Source organism: Callionymus lyra, chromosome 2 (genome assembly GCF_982586985.1).
Source record: "Callionymus lyra chromosome 2, fCalLyr1.hap1.1, whole genome shotgun sequence".
NCBI lineage: Eukaryota > Metazoa > Chordata > Actinopteri > Syngnathiformes > Callionymidae > Callionymus > Callionymus lyra.
Window position 1 is genome coordinate 44,722,616 of NC_141819.1, and position 21,007 is coordinate 44,743,622.

The following is a 21,007-nucleotide window of genomic DNA, read 5'->3' on the forward strand; positions in this document are numbered from 1 at the left end:
CACCTCTGGAGGACAGAACAACCAACTGAGCAGCATTTATTACACCATCACTCTAATGAAGGAGGAAAATGATGGCTCTCTCTCTCTCCCCTTTTCTCTGCCGACAGCATTTTGTGCTGATGTGTCACACGTGGCGAGAACAAAGAAGACAAATTATCTGTGGAGACTCAGACTAACCACAGGGGAGCGTCCGTAGCCAGCAGCCGCGGCCGCCGCCGCTGCAGCTCCATTCATCTGTGGGGAGACTAAGTGCAGACCGGCTCCGTAGCCCGCCGCCCCAGGAAGGTCCCCGTTCACTCCAGGAGGGGGCAGCCCAAAAGCACCTGGCGGGTATGTACCCTGAATTGCCAAGGGGTTTCTCAGACCCAGAGCTGGAGGAGGAGACAAGACATGTGGATTAGTAAACACATGATAAGGATGACATAACAGGTCCATTGTTCAGAGTGACTCATTATGGAGAGTGTAGCTGCAGGATACCCGTGTCTCAGGATCACTACTGACACCTGTTGATCATATCCAACTCCTTCAGTGACGCTGAGTAAATACTCCGGTATGTCAAACAGAACATTTGACTTCAAGAACAGCTTAAAAAAATTGACTTAAATACTTTAAAGATCAAGACAACACCGAGAACAAGACAGGAGTCTCAGAAAATCAAGGAAAAGCCTGGAAGGATTTCTCTCCTCTGGTCCTGAACCGTGTGCGTGGAACCATCAGTAGATTCTGATCCACAGACCTCAGAGCCCGAGCTGGGGTGTAAAGGTGGATCAGATCAGTGATGTAAGGAGGAGCCTGACCATGAATAGCTCTGAGAGTAAGAACCCAAATTTTAAAGTTGATCCTGAAAGAAACTGGAAGCCAGTGAAGAGATTTAAGGATCGGAGAAATTTGAGTTCTTCTACTAGAGCGGGTCAGAATTCTTGCTGCAGAGTTCTGTATCAACTGCAGGCGAGACAGCTTCTTCTTGTTAAGACATGAAAACTAAAAACAATGTTTGTTGTGTCTTTTCGTTGTGACAACATTTTCCTGAGTTTAGAGATTTTTCTCAGTTGAAGGAAAGAGTTTCCGGTCAGTTTTCTGCAGTGTTGAACTAGAAACATGTCTTTGTCGAATCCAACACCCAGGTTTCTCAGGCTCAGTTTGACAGACTGACCTAAGTCACCCAAGTACTGACTCAACCTTGGAACCTTATCATCAGGAGAAATAACCTGAGTTTCAGTTTTGTCCACATTTAGCTGAAAAGTGTTTTCACTCAGTCAATTATTTGCTATAAATCAAACAATTGACTAAGCTGTTCAGTCTCTGGGGCTCAGTTGGATCAAAAGAGCAGTAGAGCTGGATGTCATCAGCAAAGATGTGGTAAGAAACATCAGGAAATCTCTGAATGATTTTACCCAGGGGAATCCAAATTATTATTGTTGTTCCATTCAATATAAATGGAGGAAGATTAGTCTTTGTGTGTTTTGATTAGTAAATTTGATTTTCTCAAATCATTGATCTCACTGAAGCCGATACGAACTATGATTATGCAATTTTGGACCATCATCGTCGTGCAGGGTAACTATAAAATATATAATATAGTGACGGCTTCATATCTTAAATGCTAATATTCACTTTTAATTGCGCTCTTAATGTTCATCTTTCTAGCTGGTGTGATGATGCATGACTGATGATAATTATGTGCACATAGAACTCATGAAGGAATATATGAAATATTCTACAACGATCAAGTCAAGTAAATAACTGTTTTCAGAGGTGTATTTTAGACACACCTGCTACTGCATTTCTAATGATAAACTTTCATTTTACCGAGAGGGTCAACTCCTGGTTTTCCCGGAATAGGTCGAAACTGGGGTGGTCCACTAGGTCCTGGGGTGTTTGACTCTTGTGACATGGGGGTGCCAGGCTTCATCCCTGGAGTGATGGATTTCTCTCTCTGCATACATGTACCAGGTAGAAACAGAAAGAAGAGGAGAGGAGTCAAGAGGAGCCTAAAATGGTGGTTTAAGATTAGACTAGCCAAGAAGAAAAACATTTTTACGAGTAGAGTTTCAGCTTTTTTACTAAACATTTAATTGGCTCTCATTTACTGATTGCAAAGTCTCCATAATCTGCCATTTATCAAAGTGATGCAGTAATAAATCACTTTTACTTTTGTACAAAAGCAACCATTAGATTAATGCCAAAGTAAGTTGGGAAAATACAAAAATGAAATGCGTCTTTAGAGGAAAATCGTGAGAGGAACAGAACATGATGTGTTAGCAATTATTTTACTTTAATGATATATGTATGTGGTCGACATTATATATTATGTGGTGTTTGCCTTACCTGTGGCGGCTCCTTTCCACGGGATGGTGATGCTGTGCTGCTAGAAGAGGCCAGGGAGGTGGGACTGGCCTGTGGGGGGCCTTCCTTACGAGACGGTGGGATCTTGTCAAGTCCGTTCTCCCTGGATGAGTAAGACTGCACGCTGCGGGGGGAAGATGGGTCCTGAACAAAAACAGTAAAATATAATTAATATAAATGTTGATGAAAGAGAGAGTGTCAGCACAAACCTCGTCCACCACCAAGTTATCGTCACTCTTATCTGCATCGCTGTTCTGAAGGGGAAACAGATATTAGAAATCAAATGATGCTGTAAGCCGTTGGACTTTTTCCATTTCAGCTTTCTAGCAGTCAGGTTTTTTTTTGAGCCAGATTGACTTTAGTATCCACTCATTCTAATTTATAGATTGTGTATAGTTTTCTTAATTCTTACTTTAATTTTCTTTGACAGGACAAGGCATATATTGATATCACATCTTTGCAATATTTTTTCTAATTTTCTAAGGAAGTTTGGGGGAGAAATTAAAAAGAAAAAGACCCCAACTTAAACTATAATTCTACAGTATATACTCAAAGCAGGACTTTAATGTGTTTCAATTTGGCTTGACATTAGAAAACCAGCTTGACTGAAACAAATAGGATGAGTAAAAAATGTGGGTCCTCACATAATCAGTCATGAACTCTTTCTCATCAGCTTTCCTCTTTTTGCCGTTGCTGAGGTAGTCTGCTGGTCGACCCTTATCACCGTTGGACAGAGAGCTCTGAAGAGATTTAATGCAAGAGGGAGACGGGAGTAAAATGACATAAGGGGGGAGTTGAGGGGATGAAGAAATGGAAGGGAGGGCAAAAGGGGAAGGAGGAGGATGATAATGAGGTGACAGAAAACACAGTAATCATTTCAGATATATTATTTGCATAGAAGAAAGTGGTTCTGCTAATGTTCTGGTCACTGTAGCAGCCGTTTTGTTACTCTTACGCAGTTGAACTATATCTTGTTAATGCATATATGAATAAATCAGGGTTGTATGTGTTCAAATTTAATTGTTTATGAAGTCATCAGAAATTACATGACTTCTGTGTTTTATCCTAGGACAGGTTGCTGAAACCAGTTTTAGCGAACAAGCCTAGATTTTTATCTTCCCAGCTCAAACCGAGGACCTTGAGGTGTTCCCAGGCCAGCTTAGAATCTCTCCAGCATGTGTCTCCTCCGTTCTCCGTTAGTGGTGGGACACGCCGGTATACCAGTAAGCTATCTAGACTCCTTGTACCCGTTATCTTGTCTTTCATTATGAAGTGAGGGTAGGGATGGAGAGCTTTGCCTTTAGGGTTAACTTTATTTTGTGTCCACATAACTGCTGATGCTGCCTCAAACTGCCTGTCAATCTCACGCTCTCACTCGTGAACAAGACCCTAAGATACTTGAACAGCTTTAGTTGGGGCAGAATTTCATCCCAAACCAGGAAAGGAGCTTGTGCATCAAGCCAAGAGGTTCCAGTTGGATATAGGCAGCCCTTACCTTGACATCTTTAAATAAGTCCTGCATTTTAGATTTACTTAAACAAACATTTTTCCCCCTTTTATTATTAGAATGCCTTCCTCTTTTGAATGTTTACTTTCAATAACAGAATTCATGAGAAATCATTCTCAACAACTGTGTTGTCCCTTCATACGTTTCACCCTCAGAATAAAGTTTTGTAATAATATTAGGGTTAATATAAAAAAGTAGGATGAGATCACACATGATTATAAAGCTCCTGAAATGTAGTCAACAGGTGTATATCTGAAATGACAACAGTTTAGTTACTTACAGGTCCTGCGTCGCGATCTATTCCCAGGTAGAAACAACAGTTCCATGGAGGACAGAAGGAGGACAGAAGCACAAATATTGTTCAGTACAAATACTACTTCAGCTGGTAAATTTGCAAAATATGCTTAGAGTCAGTGAAATAAAAAACTATAGTAGAGCAAGCCCAGTCTCATCACACATACACACTTTCTCTGATCTACAGGTTCTTCAACTCTGGTGTCTGACATGTGATCAATGTGCACATCATTATCATCAGCCATGCATCATCACACCAGCTAGAGGGATGAACATTAAGATTAGCACAATTAAAGGGAATATTACCATTTAAGATTTGAAGCCATCTCTATAACTATAAAATGTGTTACATTTAAAAAATAGAAAAACAATCTTTACATGTTATACCAGCATAATGGCAGAGCTGTCACCTTACAGTTCTGTATAATCTGCAGAAATTGTAAATTATTCTTTTACCTCTGTGATGCTCCGCAGCTGCTGCAGCTGCGGCCGCGGCCTCTAGGTGTGCCCTTTCATCCTTAGCAGCCAACTGAGCACCCAGGGCTCCAGTGAGGGCCAAAAGACCAGACCCTCCACCAAGTGCCAGACCAGGATGGGCTAGTCCTGATGGGTGTGGACCCACAGGCAAACTCTGTGCATGCTGAGAGAGATGTTGTGCCTGGAGTTGCTGTTTAGTACAACAAGGGCAAAAGAAAGAAAACAGGAATAGAAGATCCCAGTGACATAATAGTTGTAGTGAGGCAGCTTTACAGAATAAAATGTAGAAGATGGACAGCACAGATATATGCATAAGAGGAGAAACTAAGGGGGATGGGGGGTGGGAGGGTGGGAGGGGCAGTGGGTCTCTGCAGAAAAATGGGAAAATAATTTATAAAAGGGTCTGTGTATCATTTATTCACCCGTTTAATACCAATTGTAAGTTTAAAGCTTCCCATCTACAATTTTTGTTTTAGAAAGAAATTATCTTAATTACATTTAGTCATCAGTATTTTATTTTTTTATTCGGAATTAGAACGATTTCTTAATTTTTTACTCAACAAAACTATTTGTGAAGCTTTTAGCATGGGTATAGTTTCAAGAACTCCAATGTGCTGATTTTCATACACCTTTGAAATAATAATAAGATTAAACTAATCTTCTTTTTCATTCTTACAGCTTTAATTAAAGGGATCTTTATAACTAAAATATATATATAATTTCAACAGTCAGGTTAACTGCATAAATGAATCGCTGACACACTGACTTCAATAGTTAACACAGAACTTTTGTTAAAATAATTCCATGTTGTACCTCAAACAAGGAGTCACTATTACCAGTTCAAATGAAACTGTATTGTATCAGAAATAAAGAAAGATGAAGGAAACTTAATATTGGGAGTATAAGGTACACACGCTATGAGGCAGAGAGGGGGAGCCCACGTACCCCTATTGAAGCATTTAACTCCCCCATGGTCACCTGTTTGGCGCGTTCCATTGCCTGGACCACCTGTTGTTGATGCTGTGGAGGGAAGAAAACGTCCATGAGCGAGGCTCCAGTATTAAACTGTCCAAATGTTGATTACAGTGTTTTTGGTCTAAGAGGCAAATCTGCTTTTAACATTTGTTAGCTACATGTATCCGAGTTTTTTTTCTAGAACGGAGATGATCTAGAGCAGTGACACACCTCCTGTGACAGGAATGGGATGAGTTGAGCACAGATCACGTTCAATCGTTTGGCAATTTCTGTCTGTAGAGAAAGAAAGAAGACTGTCACTTGGATACACACAAGCATGGACACACACACACACACACACACACACACACACACACACACACACACACACACACACACACACACACACACACACACACACACACACACACACACACACACACACACACACACACACACACACACACACACACACACACACACACACACACACACACACACACACACGCCAGTGTGGTAAATATTTCAGCCGCTTACATCTGGTCCATGCAAATGGAAACTCTGCCAGGGAGTTTGGCTAAAATATTCATGGACAGCATCTGCTGCGGCTACGGCCAGCCCACACACTGCGTTTGTGTACTAGTGCGTGTGTGAGTGTCACTAAGCAAACACAAGATGCACCATCTCTGCACTGTGATGTGGCAGAAGATTGTGTGTGCGTTTCTGCTGAGGGCAAGTCATTTAGTGCATGTCTTTTCTCAGTTCAACCACACCTGATGACAAACTCACACACACTTTTTTTTTTGCACGTTTAAGCAATTGGGAAAAGTCACTAAAATGGCAATAATGTATATAATTTTAATAAAAACTGAAAGAGATTTATGTGTCTTGTGTACGTAGTCTGAGGTTTTTTTGGATATGTCCTACTCAGACGCCCTGGGCAGAACCACCGAACATGGCCAAAGGAAAAATGACTTTGAATTGATCCTCTCAAAAGATACAAATCAAACCGGAAGCATCCCAACAGCTAATCACACATAAGATCAAGACATAGGATAGACAAACAAATGTAGACCATTAAAAAGAAGCAGATCAAAATAACTTTTTATGCTTGTGGGGGGGGATTAAAGAGTTAAATTAGACAGCTATTAAAGCAGCCCAATGAAAGAGTTTCTGGCTCCTCCAGGGTCAGATCAGCGTAATTGCAGCAGTATATAGTATTTCGATATTACCCTCCCACTTGTCTTTGCTTTTTAGGTATGAGCAAACCCATGACAAGTTGTAGTGAAGCTTTGCCATACAACAAACACACACGGCAACGTTTGTTTCAGCTAGAGATGATATGCATCTGGAGATAATGATGACAACATCATTATGACCACAGGCTGTTTATCTTGTTGACTAGACTCAGTGGACAAAATTATACACGTTAATTGAGACGCACACACATACACACACACATAAATACACAGACTTCCGTGATTTATTGATGCTGGGTTGAACCTTCCACCCCCTTCTTTTTGTTGTTCTCCATCTCCCCTCATGCTTTCTCACTCCTTCATCCCATTTTAGCTGAGCCGTGCTCCCCCTCCCCCCATCTCCTCAATTTTTCACCCCCCACCCCAACCCCCAGGGGAGACACAATGATTTCTTGTTAGAGAACTCCAACTACTAAATGACATCTTCTGAGAGATGGGAATGGAGGGTGAGAGAAAGAGTGAGGGAGAGAATATGTTGGCAATTGACAAAAAGAGGATAAAGTAAGATGAGCAGAAATGAACAGGAGAAAATAACGGAAAGGGCAAATTGGTTAGCGGAAATGATAATGAACAGAGGATGTGAGAGGGAAAGAAGTCAAGAAGAAACAGAGGAGGTGGGGGTGGAAAATTAAGATGCTGGTTGAAATATGTCAAAAGATTGAGACAAAGAGGGAGAGTGTAGACGACAGGGAGGCAGTGACCTGATTTAAAGTGAAATTCAGCATGGACGGTATGTCTGAGAGGACCCAGAGGTGGAGCGAGGGAGGGGGCAGAGGTGGAGAAGATAGTAGGGATGAGAAATAAATGGAACGAAAGAGACAGGGGTGAAGAAGAAATGGTGATTAAGGACAGCATTATGAAGAAAAGTCAGACAGCAATTGGAAGAAAGAAGGATGGAGGGGAGAAAAAAGCAGGGCAGAAGTGGGAGGGATGAATAAACAGAGCAGAGGACTGGATTTATGGTGAAGAGAAGAAGATGCTGCTGTGAGAGAAGGGCAGCAGATTCTCATCTGTGCATCTTTGTTTCAAAAATGAATTCTGTTTGTGGATCCTATTAACGCCTCTGCAGCAGCATCACAGGCAGATAGACGTTCTAGTGGAACAGAGAGAAAGAACCCACAGGGTAGAAAGAAACAGAATAATGCAAAGCCGCTACCTGTTTGTGCATTTCGATGTTCAGACCGTAGGACATCTCGTAATACTGAAAGAGAAGGATTTGTTCATCAGATAATGTTAACCATAAATGAAAGGTGTGAACAGTGAACATAAACATTTACAAACAACAATTCACGGCGACGCATCAATACGAGTTCTACCAAGAGGTTTTTTCCTATTGTCAAAAACGTATTGATCACGGACTAACAACACATGCAATTGGGTTTGCATCTGTGTTTCAATGTTTCAATTCATTGTTCTATTCAAAACAAAACTATGCACATACTTTACTAGACTGTGGTCAGATATGCATAACAGTGTAGGCAAGTGTTGTTGACATTTCGTTTCAACCTTCACTTCTGTGTGTAATGTAGTGTGAAGACTCATTCTGAAACAGAGGTCCTGATTCATATGGTCCCTTTTGGCTGGTTTGCAGAACTTTCTATACTTTTTGTGAAAGATAACAACTAAAAAAAAAAAGAGTTAAAAAAAGGTAATAGAGAATTTAGCTTTAAAGCAGAATCAAAGAAATGGCAATGGTCCAGACAAAAGGCATTTATAGTTTAAGATTAGACATTTTGCATTTAATACTTGATAAAAGAGGCATACTGTTTAAGATCTTTTGTATAAAACTTAATATGGGCACGAAAAATTCAGGTGATGAGAACTGTACGATTGGAAAACGTTTGAAAAAACAAAAAAGTTATGGTCAAAGTGCTATGCTCAGATATTTGACACATTTGAAATTAAATTTTAATTTTACAGTACATTTAAGCTCTGTCAAGAGGGATATGTTAATATCAACTTTTATCTGCCGTCTGTCATCAAAATAACTCAATAGTACAGGTGAGATGGAGAGGGGGTTGTAGAAATGGAACTCTCCAAAAGACTACCAGTACAGCCGAGTGCATATATATGCGTGTATTCTGTACTTGTGTGCCTGTGTGTGCCTGTGTGTGTGTGTGTGTGTGTGTGTGTGTGTGTGTGTGTGTGTGTGTGTGTGTGTGTGTGTGTGTGTGTGTGTGTGTGTGTGTGTGTGTGTCCATGTGTGTCCATGTGTGTGTGTGTAGTGTCCATAAAAGATGCCTTTCCTGGCAGCTGGCAGCTCTGCTCATCAGTTACTGTGCCAAGTTCGCCTGTTGCTTAGCAACACATAAACTCCTCCAAATCATCAGCAAGAAAAAAAAAAGACTTTGCTGGGGCTCAGTGCCAGCTCCCCCCACTCCTTCGCTCCCTCTACAACTTCAGAACCCCCTCCAAGTCCTACTCTGTGCCAAGATTACCACACTCCGTTCGGGCCGCAGGTTCGGGCAGCTCACACAGAGTCAGCTGGGGTTCTCTTGTTGCAGGTAATGAAGGTTGCAGGATTCAAAGATAAACTCACAATATAGATTGAACTTCAATGTTAAACACTGATCAGGAATTTTTGCAAATATAATGGTTTACTAAATTAAATCAATGATGATAATATCTGTCTGGATACAATTTCAGTCCTATATTAAATATTGAAATATAAATCAATGAGAAACAAGTAAATGACCTTCAACTTAGTTTGACTTGATCAATTTTGATCTTGTCAGTGAGTGTAGTTTTAAGTTTTCAAGAGAAAAAGTGTAAAATTAAATATTTTTCAACAAATATTTATAACATCTCAGGGCTGACAAAAACAGGTAAGAGCACTGAAAATTACTTTTTAGATACTAGGACAGGCGTGGACACTTGCAAGCAAGATTCTGGACAAATCATCCACAAGCAAGCCGAAGTATATGATTGCAAACCCATGTAAGTGATGTTTACCCGAATATACTTTGTGTGTGGCAGTGTGTGTGGTTTTTGTGGGTGTCATTTGGCAGCTGTGAGCAGACGAAAGGGATTCCGTGGACTTGGCAGACAACCTGTTTCACAAAGATGTGTGTGTGTGTGTGTGTGTGTGTGTGTGTGTGTGTGTGTGTGTTTAAGCAGTGTGCATTTTTGTGCAAGTCTCTCTATCTGGTGCTGGGTGTGTTTATCTATTCTCTTCTGCTGCCACGTTTGCCCTCGTCTGTGCGTGTGTGTGTGTGTGCAATGATGGGTATGATTTGTGCACGTCTGATTCTGCATGCACGTGTGAGATTTATCCTTACTCTCCATAAATCTGCCAGATGTTAGTTACTCTTTGCTGTATTTCAATATGCAAACATGTATATAAGAACAAGCATGTCTGTTAATATAAGTAATAAAAGTATTATGCATATATTTGGATTATTGTGTGTGCTTAAGAATGAGTGAATGTGTGTGTTTCTTGCTTTTTCTGCACTGGATGCTTCAGCTGGCCTTTATTTCTGGTGCAGTGTTGCATGTGTGGGTTTCTCACCATAACATAGTGTCTCTGGATCTCCGTCTTCTCTGTGGCAAGTTTCTCACATTCTAGTTTCAAACTGCAAGAAAAGAAATGCAAAAAATGTGTAAGGCCATTTAAGAAACTTGATTGACTTTAAAATCAGTACAAAGGAATATTAACGAGTTAAAGCCTCCATTTCTTACTCCAACTGTCCTTACATCAGCCCCTCTCCCACCAGAAGGGCGACTGCAGCACTGTGACTGTCAATCTTTACTTGGAGGTGATAATAGGCTAAGTCACACAAAGATTCAGAAATCCAGGCAGGACTTTAGGAACACACTTTAAGACACAATTCTGTTGCTTCCCCTAAAGCCTAGTCTTTAAAAATATATAGATATAAATTGGATTCTTTTAGTACTTGACCAGGTGTGCTTGATACCAACAAAGACACAAAATGTTTTGAAGAAATGCACACATATATGCAGACACACCATCACCAAGATGACAAGCAGCCAGCTGCTATCCCCTATGTCCTGTATTTCATTCCATCCTCTGTGACTGCCTGAGTGTGCAGTCCCTTGTGTGCCCTGAAATTGAATAATTATTTGCAAACAGATACATATAAGCACATACTTTCATCTTTAAAAAGTCCAAGTAACAGGTCCAAACACATACATGCGTACCCGACACCCACTCAAATGCACTGCAATACCTTCTACAACATCTCGTCTTTTCAAGGGCAGTCAAGTTACTTGTTTCCTGCAGGCAGTGATTGATTCTGGGTGTAAGGAGGGGGAGACTGTTGTACGGTGAAGGGAAAATTAGTATATGATTAATACCGTAACGTTAGCCTCAGCCGCAACAGGTAATAACAGCCTCAATCCAGTCACCGTCCACACTAGCCGCGTGTGCATGCGCACACACAAGACTCATTTATCATTGCCAGCTGGTAAAGATGAAAGTAGAGAAAGAGAGGGACCAAAGGAGGGAGAGTAGCTAGAGGTGGCTAAGGATTATCGCATCCACACACATACAGTCACACAAACACACACCAGCCAATAGATTCCATTACTGTGGAATTGCTTTTGGCAGACGTCACTCAGCTGACCAAAGTGTGTGCATGTGTGTCCCATGACCTGGACAGCTTGGTGTGTGTTCATCATTGTAATCACTCAGCCAATGCAAATTCCCTTTGCCATTTTACCCTTTTAACATTAAACCAAAATCAGTGGGTCCAGGCCTAATGATAGGTAGGCAGCAAAACTGTAAGGTCGATCTTATTGAACTTACAGATGCATTTACCAGAGTGGCATTTACTTGCATGTGTTCTTGGTACTTGGAGGAAAACACATCGCCAATCCAGGACAAGAGAAAAATGATCCATCTCTGCATAGGCCTTAACAACATCAGTTCCCTCAGTGAGAGTCGCATGAATTGCCTCAGGATATAGGAACTGAGGGGATGTTCACAAAAGTGTTGAATGGGTTTTAATGGATGCCACAGGCACACATGTATACAGATGTGGACACACCTTTTAGCTCAAAAGTAAAACCCCAAGGTCGTATTTAAAAAGCAAAAACACAATGTGTGTGCCTCTGTGTGTGTGAGACTGTAGAAGCATAGAGTTGGATGAGGAAAGGAAATGAGGGAAGGGGGGACTGGTGAGAAGGAAGTGGGTATTTATGTTGAAATGATTGCCAGTAATAATTAGTCTTTTGCTCAGAACCCTTTACAGAGAGAGAGGGAGGGAGAAGAGAGCAGGTTTGGAAGATAAAGAGAAAACAAGATTCAAGGAGCAGGCTCAAGGAGGAGGGATGAGCAAGAAAGCTTAAGATACCAGTGTGTATTTGTGCGCGGCTGTGCATGCACATTTGCGAGTGTGTCCTCCAATCCTTTACCAGCGTTGACAGGGGATAAGACAATCCGCCCCACACTATAAAATACTGCAACTTGCCAAATTTCAGAATGTCCATCAATGCTGGAGCACACATCTTTTGTGTGTGAAGCAAAATGCTCAGCCAGGTATATGCGTACACGTATGAAACTACATCTTAAACCTGCATATGTAAGCACATAGACAGGACTTGGCCCATACATCTGAAAAAAAAAAAAACTTGCATAGAAACAACCTGAAGAAGAAACAAGAGACGTGTTGGCTGCTTGGTCTGCGTTTGAAACAAGTCACTGAATCTTCTATGAAACAAATTCACATTTTCATTATTTTGACTGTGATAGCAGTTAGCAGTTAGCTGTAAAACATCAACTTTAACACATCAGTGATTCGGATTTCCTCGTCCAATTTCTTATTTTATTTTTTAAACAAGTTTTATAAAGTCCGTTTGTTTTAATCATGATAAAAGGCCAAACAGTGAACCCTCTTTCTTCATTCCCTTCAAAATTATTTTTAAAATGTTTTATATGTTATCAAAAATATAGAGCCGGAATTATACCTGACTGAATTATAATAAGGAAGAAACAATAGCAAGAAGTTATTGACAAATACCAGCGTATGCTACCGTCATTCACTAGTCATTTTCCTGCCATTTCCCTGACCGGCTGCAAGCTGGAGAGTGTAGTGTTTTAACCAAGATTGATGCTCAAGTTCTGGCCTTTTTTCACCACAATATTATCAGACGGCTTTAAATACAATTGTGTTGTTGTGTGCCCAGGCTGCCGTGACGCGTCACAGCCTACTCCCATCAGTGTGTGACTTGTGTAAAGCGCTTTGGTTGATGAACAATCAGAGAAAGCCATAAATAAGTAAGAACCATTTAGATCAAGGAGTAACATAGCCTCAAGTCAAGATTAGTATTCAATAAAATATGTTATCATCAAATAGCCACTCACATCTCTAAACATCATCATATACAACATGCAATATGCATGTGATTAACTCTTCTAAGGCTCCTGATCATCAGAGCCCCACTACACAAAGGTGAGGTGGCCTATAGCTGTTCCAACTACTACCACAACACAGACTTCATTGGCCAACACATGGAGAACACCAGCAAAGATTGACACCATCTAAAGAGTGTGTCAAACCATTTAGATCCTCTGCCTCACTTTACATTAAATTAAATATTGATCACACGTCCCTTCTGGTTATGAAGAAAAAAAGTGAAGTGCCGGTGGCCACAAAATAGTTTTTTTTTAGACTTTTTCATGCTTTTTTCTGAAATGGGAATCTTACTACCGGGAATTCATTTTTACATTCAGTATATAAATAATTAATATTATAAATGTATATCTGGTACATATAATGGTAAGACGATTAAAAACATTGCTATTGCTTCAAGGTTCTAAACCCTAAAGAAAGAATTTTAAAAAGTTGAATTGAAATGTACAAAAGGTACTAGGAATAATTAACAGCAGGGTGTTTTTAATTTTAACTTAATTTTTATTATTATTAATGTAATTAACCGATCGTTAAATTTAAAGCACCCGTGTTCCAGGTCATGACAAAATCTGTATGTTTTTTTTTTCATAAATGGCATAAGTCATTCATTTAAATCATATTTTTGCACATATCAGACCATTAAACACATTTGCAATAACACAAAACTAAACATAAAAAAAAAACAATGAAAGAGAAAAATGCCCTTAAATATGAAAAAACATGAAACCTCAATCAAATATTTTGGATTTCAACATAAAAAACAAAGTGAACTTGACCCTATAACTGCACTTAAATGAACCCTCAACTTATTTTACTTTCCTTGTAATATTCCTCATTCCAACAAACTAATTACATCATCAAACCGCGAAGCCAAAATCAGTTGCCACACACACACACATGCACCGACTTCTCTTGCCACACACACACACGCACCGACTTCTCTTGCCACACACACACAGTTCTAGCTCATCAGCTTTAATCCCTTCCCTGCGTCTCTTTCCTGCCATCTAATCCAACATCTATCAGAAACCAGCCACCTTCTCTGCAGCCAAAATACACAACTAAGCCCCTCCATTTCCAGGAAACATATTTGTGTGTGATGATAGTGATGGGAGGGGGGGGGGTCTGAATCAACCTGTAATCTTACTTCTTTCTCAGCCCTTGCTAATTGGTCAATAATGTCTATGCTAAGTCTAGTGACCAATATCAGCCTGCTGATTTAAAAGAAATACAAAGGCGTCAAGAGGACTTTTATGGTTCCAGTCAACAAATATGTGGCAATAAGTCAACCATCAAGCCAACTTAGACAGAACTGATTTCCTTACACTTTCTTTTTTAAAGAAAACTTAAAGTAACTCTTATTTTGGCATTATTGAAAACATGTAAAGTATTATCTATACGTTTAAGGCAGTGTCATTTTAACAATATCAGGAAGAAAATCCAGAAAATCACAATGACAAAAAAAAAAATCATTTGCATTTCATTGAGTGAAATAAGTATTTGATCCTCTACCAACCATAAAGAATTCTGGCTCCCACAGAATTCTCCATTTAGCAACAATCCACAATGACTCCCACACATTAGTGCTTTGACTTTAAGAAAGTATTCCTAATAACAAGTTGTTACCTGTATAAAAGACACCTGTCTACAGAATTAATCAATCAGATGCCAACCTGTACAGGACCATTGACAAAAAGCTGGGTGAGAAGGAGACTATAAGAGAGCAAGAGAGCGAGAGAGCGAGAGAGCGAGAGTAAGCTTATTCCAAAATGAAAGAACCACCAATCTCCAGAAAGGTGATGGATCAGCCTAGAACAGGGGTTGGCAACCCATTTTGTTTAAATGTTTCTTAGCGTTTTTCAAATTACTTGAAAAAACGAACAAACCTCTCCTTCATTTAACCTTTTATATTTTTTAGCAAATCAGTCAGTTACAAACGTGTACATTATTATAAATTAGGTTAAGTTTGAAATCATTTTGTTTTTTAATGTCCTTTTATTTTGTATTCTGCATTGTTGAAATGATGGTAATAATAATAATATAATAATGATTATGATGATACAATTATGATGTATATAAATGTATATAAAAATAACCCTTCAGAGTTACATATTGCGTTACATAAGAAAGGGAAAAGTATATGATAATTAATAATTATAATAATTATCAATGCTTAAAATGATAGTTCACCCAATATTCAAATTTCACATATTTTCTACTCTCATGTCAACTAAGGGTGGATTCAAATGTTCATTGGCAACATTCAGAAGGTGATGCGGTCAGATGCGACCCAAATTCAAGCTCTTTGGCATCAATTCAACTCGCCGTGTTTAGAGGAACAGGACTGTGTGTGCCCAAGAACACCATCCACACAGTCAAGAATGGAGCTGGAAGCATCGTGCTTTGGGGGTGTTTCTCGCCTAGGCGACAGGCCATATTAATCGCATGGAGTAAAAGATGGATGGGGCCTTGTACCATAAAATCCAGGGTGACAACCTCCTTTATCAAGCCAGGACACTTCAAATGGGTCGTGGATGGGTCTTTAAGAATGACAATAACCCAAAACATACAGCCAAGGAAATCAAGCAGTGGCTCAAAAAGAAGCACATTAAGGTCATGGAGTGGCCGAGCCGGTGTCTGGACCATAATCCTACAGAACACCTGTGGAGGGAGCTGAAGCTCCGAGGAGCAAGGCGACAGCCTTGGAAACTTAAGGACTTGGAGAGGATCTGCAAAGAGAAGTGGTCCAAAATTCCACCTGAGATGTTTGCAAGCCTGATAATCAACTACAAAAAACATCTGACCTCTGATCTTGCCAACAAGGATTTCTCCACCAAGTACTATGACTTGGTAGGGGATCAAATACTTATTTTACTCAATTAAATTTAAAAAAAAAAAAAAATTTAATGTGATATGCTGTCGCTCACTGTTAAAATGAACTTGCCAAATAAACATATAGACCGTTCATTTCTTTGTCAGGCAGCTAAGACACACACACACACCCCACCATCAGCCAAATTTCTTTTGAAGTGAAACAAAGTTACAGTGACTCGAAAACTTTGAATAAACCTCTGATGATACAGTAGTGTTGACTAGTTCACTTAGGTTAGGTTAGGTAGAACTTTATTGATCCCTCAAGAGGTCTCCTTCGGGAAATTGTTTAAAACTTATAGAAATTGGAAATAAAGGCACCACACACAGGGGGGAATGAATTAAAACACACGTTTGTCAAGGCATTATGTACTACAACAAATGCATGACCAACGTAAATTGATTAAAATATCTAAGATCTAAGATATCTTAGATATTTTGAAGTTATTTTCCACCTTTGAGCTGTCTAATATGGCTCGTACATTTAATTGCATGCTTTGAATGGAGTAAGATTTGTTTCTTTATTGTTCAATCAAAAACAATTACTCCAACCAAAAAAAAAAAAAAAGATTCAATAAAAAAACAATAATAAAAAAATCGATAATAAAAAAGTTACTATAATTAAAAAAAACATTTTCAAAAGGTTTTCTTTGATTGAAGTTGTTTTTTTTTATTGAACAATAAAAAAACAAATCTAACTCCATACAAAGCATGCAATTAAATGTACGAGCCATATTAGACAGCTCAAAGGTGGAAAATAACTTCAAAATATCTAAGATATCTTAGATCTTAGATATTTGGATATTTTGGAACCGGAAAAAGCCAAGGAAAACACCCAAAAAGTCACAAGCTTGTTCCTTCAATTATTCTTTCTTAAGGAAGCCTGATTTGAGGGCTAGAACTTGGCAAGGGGAACACGCTCTGGGTCTTTTGTAACACACAACATTCAACGTCTGCCAAGGAGGATGGTTTTGACAGCAACACAGCAGCAGATCCAGGAGAGACTCGTGTTTGATTAGTTTCAGTCAGGGTTAAGGTCATCATTAAAGAGTGAGCAAAGAGGAATCTTTTGATTGTTGCAGAAAAAATATTGAAAAGCCTTGAACTGTCCGTCACAAAATATGTTCTTAAACCTGTAAAATCTAACTAAAATATAAATAGAAACTGAGAGACAAAACTAAGCAGCGATAAAGTTAGTTGTTCAATTCAATTTCAATTCAATTTTATTTAAAGTGTCTTATCATAACAAAGTTAGTTGTGAAAGATCGGGTGTAGCGGTTGAGTCATCAATAATGACACAGGCTAAGCTGATGAAAAGGGAAGTGTTAAGTAGGATTGTAGATATTACTATTATACAACACTGGCAAAATGTCGGTGATTCTCATTCTCAACATCATTTTCACCTTTAGTAAAATAAAAAGGAAATCGATTTTGATATTTTAGCTCCAAATGTTTCTGCTTGATTTACAATTAATCTGAAAATTATATATATATAACTAAGTTTATTTTTGAGAGCAACTTAAAGTAGATGAACGGTGGAACGTAAGAGAGCAATAGAGGCACGTGAATCAAATCAAAGGTACAGTTTTCGAAGTGTTCCTGACAACTGCCACACATAAAGTTTAGTTGAAGGTGAGCATCAAGCCAAGGATTCTTGAAAACCTTCATGAAAACATCTAAAACACATTCCATAGGTTGCCAGCAATAACGCATTCATACACACAGGATGTCTACATACCCACCTGTGATATTGTGTCTGCAGGAACTGAAACTCCTCCTTGATGCGGTCCAGAGTCTCCGGGTAGGTTAGTTTAAGGGACTGTTGTGTCCCTGAAGCTGCAGCCGCTGCAGCCGCTGCTGCCACAACAGAAGCAGAGGAACCCGGAGGTGGCTGTAGAGGTGCCTGAAAAGAAAGATACTTAGATTTTAACCTTTAATTTGTCCAGTTAATCAATCAGACAAGATATTTGATCGATGAAAAGAAAAATACATTATAGAACTCTGATATTGTCAAAGCGGAGTGAGTTCTGTGTTGTTGTCACAGTAGGGGGTAAACGGTACTCATCAGAGCAGCTAGATGTAAAGGAAAAACAAGAGATTTTGAGCTAAATGGGCAGACATTGTTTACTTACAATTCTGAGTCATGAAATGAGACTGAAAAAGGGGGAGGGGGTACGAAACAGACCCCATTCTTGCAGTGGACGCCTCTTGAGCCTTGTGCTTAGTGTCCCTTCTCGGCAGGGTCCACAGCAATTAGGAGACTATAGCCATTCGTGTAATGCTACAGGACAGGCAGACAAAGGGGATCTTAGGGTTGGAAGAAGAGGGAGGCGTGAGCTGTCTGACTGTCTATTTGGCTCCTTGTCAGAATAACAGCCTAGCGGGTGACAAATGAACAAGTTTTTAAAAACTTGAGTACACAGCAAAATCTGATCAAATATTTCCTTATTAGGCTGCATTCATCTGAGGTTCATTAGAAAAACAAGTGGTAAATCCCAGCGCAGAGTTGCACATAAAGCTCTCTGAATTCATGTACCACACCGAACCCTCATATCTGATCGTAAACAAGTGTGTATTTTGTGAATGAAAGTAAGAGTAAATCATGGTTATAAGTAATTAGCAATATACAATGATCACTGTATAAGGAGTAGAGTAAGGTATATAAAGTTTAGATATGTGTAGATAGTAAACAATCAGGAACATAATTACGTAAAAATATTTTAAAACAGCTAATTGTCAACTAATTTAACAATATGCGATTTCAAAGTCATTAATATTCACATGTACACATTGACCAAAGCTATATATAAATTAAAATATGCATTGTACATTGCATTCTTGAATTTACACAAACTCAACACATGTTCAAAAGCAGGAGTAGATTTTGATTATCAAAAACAAGATCAGGGCTAGTAAAATATTGATGAATACAGAACATTTCTGCAATTTAGTCATATTCAATAGTTCATAATTCATAGTCAATCGTTTGCTAGAAATCAAACAGTGGCCGAGTGAAACAACTTTGCAGCTAAATTTGGACAAAACTGAAACGCTGGTTATTGCTCCTGATGATAAGGTTCCAGGGTTGAGTCAGTACTTGGGTGATTTAAGTCAGTCTGTCAAACTGAGCCTGAGAAACCTGGGTGTTATATTTGACAAAGACACATCTCTAGTTTAACACTGCAGAAAACGGACCGGAAACTTTTTCCTTCAACTGGCTGCCAGTTTCTTTCAGGATCAACTTTAAAATTCTGTTTTTTACGGTCAGAGCTATTCATGTTCAGGCTCATCCTTACATCAGTGATCTGATCCAGCCTTACACCCCAGCTCGGGCTCTGAGGTCTGTGGATCAGAATCTACTGATGGTTCCACGCACACAGTTCAGGACCAGAAGAGAGAAATCCTTCCATTCTGTTGCTCCTAAGCTTTGGAACGATCTTCCACTCTCTCTGAGTTTGATGGATCTACTGACTCCTTCAAGAAACATCTTAAGACACTTTTATTCGTGCAGGCTTTTCCCTACTTTTCTGGGACTCCAGTGTTTGTCTCATGTGTCTTGGCCTTTTAAAGCATGCATTTAAGCTGTATATTGTTTTTGTTTGCTAAAGCGATATGTGACACTGGTCTAGAAGGGCGCTATACAAATAACTTAACTTTACTTAGTTGACTTACCATTTACATTTTACACACAAATTTGTTCTGCTCACTCTTCATGAATGAGAAACAGGAAGATCATGTCCAACGACATGAAAATTGCAGAAATGAAACTTTCCCAGGTTTTCCTCACAAACCAAGGCTACAGTACATGTGTACATGACAACACAATAAAATAAAACTCATCCCTAGGCTGGTCTCAAGGAGTGCCAATAAAAGCAGACTGGTTAATTCAAGTAAGTGGGGTAAACAAAACCGGAAAGACCTTTCAGCAACATAAGGTGAAGGATAGAATAAATGGAAAGTAAAAAGGAAGATGGGGTTCAACAGAATGTGAGACTGTCAGAAACTGTGGGAGTTATTTCTCAGGAAGGATGTAGAAAGGGAAGATATGAGGAAAAAAAACAAAGAGCAGTGGGAAAGAAATGTATCTCTGGTCTCCCCCCCAACAGGCTAAAACTGCTGCCTAAAACCCAAACCTACTCTTTCTTTCTCATGAAATATACACTCGTTTAGGGGCACACTCAAATTTGTCACTCCTACATGCAACGGCCATAATTGAACGCACACAAAGACAATCAATATTTTATTGGAGGGGAGAATTGAAGACCGTTTCTGGGGATGGAAGGAGGAAGAGGGAACCATCTCTTTGCTCTCAGTGCTTCATTCACTCGTCCTTTCAATGTGTATACATGCTTGGAAGGAGAGGGACAGAGTACGGCACAAATAAACAAAAGAGGAAAAGAGTATATATTGAGTTTTGAGGTTCACAGAAAGGAAAATGTTCATGGATGAGAATAGAAAGAGATCAACTAGAGTGAAAAGTTAAAAAAAAAAACATTACACATACTCAATGGTTCTTGTGGGAACATAGACAATGTAAATCATAGAATCAGTTAAAGTTTGTAAAGTCACAGTAAAGTGACAGAACTCTTCACTTCCTGTCGTTTGGCCTCAAAGTCCTAGTCAATATTTAAACGTTGACGAGTAGATCGTCCAAGAACTGTTGAACTATGGTAAATGGTACTTTTATTGCTCTTTCTCTGCTTACTCAATGCAGTGCATGAGCTCACCATCAGGAGCCATCATGGGCTGGGGTTGAACCAGCAACTTCTTAGACACAAGCGAACCACTTTACTATCTCAGCTATGCCACTAGTATCTGTAGCGGTTTTTCCATTTGAAAAGATGACATGATTTCTATTTACTCAACTAATCATCTATAGATATGAAAACACTGGCAAAACAAAACCTGCAAGTCTCTAACCTCAAAGG

The 21,007-nt window shown here is 39.3% G+C and overlaps 1 protein-coding gene across 2 annotated transcripts in view; it reads right to left on the minus strand.

Annotated features, from left to right (window-relative positions):
• The window catches only part of tle2a (TLE family member 2, transcriptional corepressor a), a 37,290-nt gene that overhangs the window by 4,258 nt on the left and 12,025 nt on the right, over positions 1 to 21,007 (minus strand). The window contains exons 2-13 of one of the 2 annotated variants that reach the window (XM_087785454.1): positions 17,822 to 17,982; positions 10,346 to 10,409; positions 7,994 to 8,038; positions 5,810 to 5,872; positions 5,603 to 5,644; positions 4,604 to 4,814; positions 4,134 to 4,150; positions 2,991 to 3,086; positions 2,556 to 2,600; positions 2,329 to 2,490; positions 1,810 to 1,936; positions 178 to 371 (exon numbers count right to left, since the gene is read on the minus strand). In XM_087785454.1, the coding sequence (XP_087641580.1) occupies positions 178 to 371; positions 1,810 to 1,936; positions 2,329 to 2,490; positions 2,556 to 2,600; positions 2,991 to 3,086; positions 4,134 to 4,150; positions 4,604 to 4,814; positions 5,603 to 5,644; positions 5,810 to 5,872; positions 7,994 to 8,038; positions 10,346 to 10,409; positions 17,822 to 17,982 (1,227 nt within the window). Of the gene's footprint in view, positions 1 to 177; positions 372 to 1,809; positions 1,937 to 2,328; positions 2,491 to 2,555; positions 2,601 to 2,990; positions 3,087 to 4,133; positions 4,151 to 4,603; positions 4,815 to 5,569; positions 5,645 to 5,809; positions 5,873 to 7,993; positions 8,039 to 10,345; positions 10,410 to 17,821; positions 17,983 to 21,007 lie in introns of both variants that reach the window. The other variant, XM_087785453.1, reaches the window with a different exon arrangement.